Source organism: Myxine glutinosa, chromosome 7, assembly GCF_964187855.1.
Source record: "Myxine glutinosa chromosome 7, kmMyxGlut1.1, whole genome shotgun sequence".
Lineage (NCBI taxonomy): Eukaryota > Metazoa > Chordata > Myxini > Myxiniformes > Myxinidae > Myxine > Myxine glutinosa.
The window spans coordinates 87,783,101-87,790,568 of NC_136267.1; the positions used below are offsets into that span (position 1 = coordinate 87,783,101).

At 46.0% G+C, this 7,468-nt stretch overlaps 1 protein-coding gene across 1 annotated transcript; it reads left to right on the forward strand.

The window, feature by feature from the left end:
• Positions 1–977: 977 nt before the first annotated feature.
• LOC137430774 (transcription factor Sp9-like) lies at positions 978–5,165 on the forward strand. The gene is made up of 2 exons (XM_068121547.1): positions 978–998; positions 3,939–5,165. The coding sequence occupies exons 1-2, from the start codon at positions 978–980 to the stop codon at positions 5,163–5,165; spliced, it is 1,248 nt and encodes a 415-aa protein (XP_067977648.1).
• Positions 5,166–7,468: the final 2,303 nt, after the last annotated feature.

Genomic DNA, 7,468 nt, shown 5'->3' on the forward strand with positions numbered 1-7,468 from the left:
CATTCGATTAAAACATTTGTGGTTGGTATACCACTTCACCATTGATGCCATCATTATCATGCTTTTATTCCCCACTGGGAGTACTTGACAATGCGCTAAGTTTCAAATTTTTCCATTCAGCGGTTTCCGAGAAATATATTTTAATTATTTGCGTTTAATCCAAGATGGCTGCCATACCACGTGACCTATGACATCACAATCATCATTAAACCATTCTACATGGGTGTCGCTCCTACCCTGAAAGTTTCCTCTCAATTGGACATGTGATTGCTGAAAAAAACGAGGTTTAGCCCGTACGGACGGACGTGCTACGTACAGAATGCCACGTAAGGAGAGACGGACGGACAACCCGAAAACATAATGCGTCCGGTCACCTTCAGGGCCTTTTCTAAGCCTTTTCTTAATTTCTTTCTTAATAAAAAGCCTTTTCTTAATTTCATGAAAGATCAGAGCTGCATGTGAGCAAAGGCAAATAATTGAAGGACACAGCGTCACTCAGAGCTGAAATAAGGTGAGAAATCTTGAAGCTAAACTGCCCGCCTTTTGGTGCTGATTACAGTGAAGCCCGCTTATGACGATAAATCGAAGGGATTACGTCACACAGGTTGAACCCCACGCTTAACGCACCGTAACGCTGCCTGCTGCTCCGACCACCCACCTACGCCCATGTGCGTTACTTAATATCTGAACAGGTCCTAAAAGGATCGTGTGTTGGTGTCGGGGAGCGCGTTTCAGAGCAAAGAGATTGGAGGGGCCGAGGGAGAGTGCAGTTCGTCGGGAGGTCTAAAGTTTGGAGGATGGGTGGGGTGAGCCGGCGAGGTGGCGATATGGGATGGGAGAGGGTTTGAATTAGACGTGGTGGGGGTGTGCAGCGAGACGGTAGGAAGGGGGAGCGTACGTCGGGGTTGGAGGGCGGAGCGGGAGCTCCTTGGTGGCGGGAGCAAGTCGGAGCGCATCACACACCTGCTCCCTGCGCCATGGCTGCCACCGTACTCGGGGTAAGTGCGCCTCTTGCCGCCCACGGACGGAGAGATTAGAGAGCGGAACGAATAATCAAAAGTTAACGAATGTTTCGGTAACGGGACACAAAACAAGCGAACCTCGCCGCGGTGACGTTTTGAATATTGTTTTCGGCCGTTCCTCCGTGCCCCTGACTGTAGCGTTAAAAAATGACGTCAAAATTAGGGTTTGTGACGTCATGCGAGTGTTATTTTAAACAAAATCACGGCACTTGCCCCTGGTTAATCAAAACGTCAAAGAAAAGCGTGTTTTATACGATAAACGGGTTTGTTCGACGGTTTAAAAACAAGTAAAAGTGAAGAAAGAACGACATAAACAAAGATCAAAACGCACCAGGTGCGAGTTCGGGTTCAAACCCAAAGGTTCCTTTATCGTCACAAGTTGATCAGTTCGGGAGTTTAGAATTCCACACCGACTGCAAATCGAACTCTCGTTCCGTTTTCTGGGAAAAAGAGTGAAGTTTTGTTTCTCATTGTAAACCCAATTCACAAAAACCCAACGAGCTCTTCGACTACTTAGCGAAAATCGTTAAATTCAAATTGTTTGACTTTGAATTCTGGTTATTCAGTTGAAACGTTTCCCAGGATATCAAATGCGAAAGGTAAAGTCTGAAGTCGTCATCTTATTCAATTACTGCAAACTTCCTTTAAAATTTGAAACAATTATATGTAACGTCACAGGTAATGCACAGATTGTATCAGTTGTACCGTCATCCGAACAGCTGTGTAATTCGGATTGCTTCTGCTCTGAGCATCGCCTGTTTCAATATGATATGTTTGGATTCGATCAAAGCATCGCCTGTTTCAATATGATCCCATTGGATGCGATCCGAGCATCGCCTGTTTGAATATGATTCCATTGGATTCGATCCGAGCATCGCCTGTTTGAATATGATCCGTTTGGATTCGATCTGAGCATCGCCTGTTTGAATATGATCCGTTCAGATTCGATCCGAGCATCACCTGTTTGAATATGATCCGCTTAGATTCGATCCGAGCATCGCCTGTTTGAATATGATACCATTGGATTCATTCCAAGCATCGCCTATTTGAATATGATCCGTTTAAATTCGATCTGAGCATCGCCTGTTTGAATATGATCAGTTTAGATGCGATCCGAGCATCGCCTGTTTGAATATGATCAATTTAGATTCGATCTGAGCATCGCCTGTTTGAATATTATCCGTTTAGATTCGATCCGAGCATCGCCTGTTTGAATATGATCAGTTTAGATGCGATCCGAGCATCGCCTGTTTGAATATGATCAATTTAGATTCGATCTGAGCATCGCCTGTTTGAATATTATCCGTTTAGATTCGATCCGAGCATCGCCTGTTTGAATATTATCCGTTTAGATTCGATCCGAGCATCGCCTGTTTGAATATGATCCGTTTAGATTCGATCCCAGCATCGCCTGTTTTAATATGATACCATTGGATTTGATCCGAGCATCGCTTGTTTCAATATGATCCGTTTAGATTCGATCCGAGCATCGCCTGTTTGAATATGATACCATTGCATTCATTCCAAGCATCGCCGATTTGAATATGATCCGTTTAAATTCGATCTGAGCATCGCCTGTTTGAATATGATCCCATTAGATTCGATCCGAGCATCGCCTGTCTGAATATGATCCGTTTAGATTCGATCCGAGCATCGCCTGTTTTAATATGATACCATTGGATTTGATCCGAGCATCGCCTGTTTGAATATGATCCGTTTATATTCGATCCGAGCATCGCCTGTTTGAATATGATCCCATTAGATTAGATCGGAGCATCGCCTGTTTGAATATGATCCCATTAGATTAGATCGGAGCATCGCTTGTTTGAATATGATCCCATTAGATTCGATCCGAGCATCGCCTGTTTGAATATTATACCATTGGATTCAATCCGAGCATCGCCTGTTTGAATATGATCCCATTATATTTGATCCGAGCATCGCCTGTTTGAATATGATCCCATTAGATTAGATCGGAGCATCGCCTGTTTGAATATGATCCAAATGGATTCGATCCGAGCATCGCCTGTTTGAATATGATCCCAATGGATTCAATCCGAGCATCGCCTTTTTGAATATGATCCCATTGGATTCGATCCGAGCATCGCCTGTTTGAATATTATACCATTGGATTCTATCCTGATCATCGCCTTTTTGAATTTGATCCCATTGGATTCGATCCGAGCATCGCCTGTTTGAATATGATCCGTTTATATTCGATCTGAGCATCGCCTGTTTGACTATGATCCCATTAGATTCGATCCAAGCATCGCCTGTTTGAATTTTATACCATTGGATTCGATCCTGATCATCGCCTTTTTTAATTCGAGCCGAGCATCGCCTTTTTAAATTTGATCCGTTTAGGTTCGATCCGAGCATCGTCTGTTGGAATATGATCCCATTAGATTTGATCCGAGCATCGCCTGTTTGAATATGATCCGTTTAGATTCGATCTGAGCATCGCCTGTTTGAATATGATCCGTTTAGATTCGATCCGACCATTATCCTATTGGCATACTATCAGGTCCGAATCCGACCCTATAATAATTTATGAGTAAAACATCAATCATTTGAGTTAAAAACAGTACAATCCGGTTATGATCCGATCCCGATCTGATTTCAATTCAATCTCAGCCTCATAATTATCGATTGGTAGTAACATGTTCTGATGAGATAGTATGTACCGTATGTCGATGAACAGTATGATTACCGATCAGGCCCATTAGTCTGTGCCTGTATCCAAGGCTTGTTTGAACTTGCTCAGCGGGTCGAGCGTTAATGTCGTTCGGATCGATTCGCTTGCTGTGTACCTGTGCCGGTCCCTCAGAGCACCTGAGCGGCCCAAGGCGCCCCATGGAGGTGTCCGGTGTTTGTCTTGGCCTCCGCCGGGCCTCACTGCTTCGTCTCCCGCGTCAGGACGAACCTCGATTCAGTTCGACACCCCTGGCAATGCTGGCTGCGGCGTGCAACAAGATCGGCGGCACGAGTCGAACGGGCGACCCGGCGACCCTCCCCAGGACCGGGTTCCACCCATGGAAGCGGCCCGGATCCACCGGGACGGGAGCGGGAATGCAGGGGACGCGGTCGGTGTCCGAGCAGAACGACCCGTGGTCCATGGGCGGATCGTCCGCAAGCGCCTTCAGCATCGCGGGGAGTCCGGGCGACTACGGGTTCCTCCAGGGGTCTCCGTGCGGCGGCGGAAGTTCCCATCAGGAGGCGGCATTCGCCCACAAGGTCGACGGTCTGCAGGCCTTGTACCCGCGTGTGGCCGCGCACCCCTACGATCCATGGTTCAAGGCGAGTGATGTCGGGAGCACCAGCACCTGGCCCTGGGACGTGCACACGTCACCCGGGTCTTGGCTCGAGGTGCAGGGGACAGGTGCAGGTCTACCTTTCAACGGATACACGGCCGAGTACCCCTCTCTCGGTCCGTCGGCGTTCAGTTCCACGAGCATGGGGGCCGGAGCTTCACACTTGTTATCCGGAGGCCAACACCTACTTGCTCACGAGGGCTTCAAGTCCGTGCTGTCCACCTACCCGGAGGCTGCACTTATGGCAGGGCCGCTGGGAGCATCTCAATGTGCCGTGTCTTCCCCACCTGCGGCAGGTGCGACCCGCGGCCCCTCCCGGAGATTTGCCGGTCGTGTAACCTGTGATTGTCCTAATTGCCAGGACGCCGAGCGGATGGGAGGGTCCGCAGGTCCGGCGAACCTGCGGCGCAAAGGACTCCACAACTGTCACATACCGGGTTGCGGGAAAGTCTACGGCAAGACGTCGCACCTGAAGGCGCACCTCCGCTGGCATACGGGTGAACGACCGTTCGTGTGCAACTGGCTCTTCTGCGGGAAGCGGTTCACACGCTCGGACGAGCTCCAGAGACACCTGCGGACGCACACGGGCGAAAAGCGCTTTTCGTGCGCTGTGTGCGGGAAGCGCTTCATGCGCAGCGACCACCTGAGCAAGCACGTGAAGACCCACAACGGGACTTCGGCCGTCGGGGGCGTGACCTCGGTGCGCTGCAAGGGCAGCGAGAGCGACACGGATCACAGCACACCTGAGACTCCTCGCTCGGGGTCACCTGAGATGTTGCTGCACGAAGCGCGGACCCCCAAGACGAGGCCACCTTTGTCCTCGGAACGCTAAAACCACGAGATGGTGCTGACACGATCTGCGGTGCGTCTACCTCAAAGGACACGTGAAAGTCCTTCACAGACCTCCATAAACGGATAACCTTTACAAGACTGGCTTACAGAGGTACACGGACGTCTGAAATACCGACATTCCTGCTCCAAGACCTTTACACAGAGCAGGGTATTCGGGATGGAGTCGATAGATGACGTCAGGCGAATGGAATGTCCCGAGATACCCCTTGTGGTCCCTATCCCATCATTTCACGCTTTGTCCCATTTTTGTTGCTCAATCGCTTGTCCGTTTCACGAGGTCCAGTCAGTGTTGCTTTTCCATGTACTCGCCCTGTGTACGAGGGACTAGATTTTCACTTTCATTGCCATTTTTAAATGGTCATTCATGTCACAGACCATCCAAACTTCTGATACCGCTTCAGAAAGACCCTCTGGTTTTGCGCACTTTCATGGGGCATATTCATTACAGTATGTCGTCTAGACCCTGTTTTACTTGAACGACCCATGGATGACCTGTTCCAAGAGTGTGCGTGTATATATATACATATATATATATACACACACACACACATACTTGCATTGTTGAAACCATGCAAAGCAATTCTAAAGAATTTCTTAACGTGGACCTCGAAATATATATGTCTGGGATGTAAAAACTTGTCCATTGTAAGTAAATGAAACAGCTGTATACTGCGTTAATATACCACAATGGAATATGTGTTTGCATCTTCTTTGTTTCACACCCTCTCATGCTTTGTTTACTCCACCTCTATACAACTCTACGATCTCTTACAGGGCAAAATTACTCTCTCTCCTTGTGGGTTCTGCCTATAATGTACCAGTCTGATAGTATATACATATATATAGTCGAGGCTTGTGAAGGAATAATTATTATAATAAAGCCCCGATTAGACAGATCTGCATATATATATACATACCACATACCAGTACCTGGTGGTGCCTGGGGAAATTCAATGAAATGTGTATTTAAATATTTCCTGCATGACAATCACAATAAATATTACTCCATCACACCCGGGAAATCCCAGGCGGGGTATAAGAACAAACTCATTCAAGGCCTGAACACTGAAGTGTAATAATAAACCTGTGCAAGGCAATCTTTTTAATAACAGACGCACGTGTAAACACTATGATAATAAAATTTGTGTTGTTGACAACAATTCACTATATCCCACCTCAACATAAGATCTTCACAAAACGTATTACTCGATTGCTCCCAGGGAAATAAACGCAGACAGTGTATTAGCACAAGACCCAATCGAGACAGGAAGTCCAATTAACTGTTTTAAAACAATTTTTAACTTTATTTTTATCCAAACATACATTGCCTTCGACCTTCCTTTGGATGAGAGAAGACCATGAAAGTTTGGTTGCACTGATTTCTGCAGGATCTGAATGCAAAAACGAACTTGAACGACACTCGGTAGAGCACATACCTCTGCCGGATTGAACCGTTTACGTTTTGCATCCCACCGATAGGCCAGATCTGCATTCGAGCATGAACCAAAATCTAAACGCTTGTTCTGGTCACCTAACAAACTCAACCCCTAGTTTTGTCAAGTCTTCCACAACTTTTTGATATATAATGCTATATGCTGTTTGTGGCCCGATCATTCATTGGTGAAGAATCATTCAAATTTTTTTTTAATTCTCGTGTCCATATTGGAATCTTCACCAAAATTGAATCAATTCTTCCTAATCACACATCTAACCTGCTCACCAAGTTTAGTCTGAATCCGTCATTAACCTTTTGAAATATTGTGCTCTATATCATTTTTTCCCCATATCTCTCAATGGTGAAGAATCACTTTAAAAATTTGCGCATCCAGATCCAATCTTCATCAAAATCTAACTATTTCGTCCTTCTCACATACCCAACCTATGCACCAAATTTCGTATGAATCCGTCCACAACTTTTTGAGATACCCTCAGACAAACAAGGGTTAAAATACAACCTCCTCCCACCTTCGGTGGTGGAGGTAACAAACACACAAACTTTCTTTGCATATATATATATAATTAATTTTTTAAGGACGCGTTTACAGTTTTTTTTACGTAAATATTCATTGAGGTTTTTATTTCACAGTTTATAGTTATAGAAACTACAATTTTCAAATGGTAGATATCAGTTAAGGTTTTTGGGGGGGTTTTCTTTTTTTCTACAGACATGTTTACGTTTTTTAACGTAAATTTTCATTAAAGGACGCTTTTCGACGGTTCTGTGATTTTTCACAGTGAACCGGCGTCGATGTCTGTCGGCACGCAAAATATCAGCTTTCTACG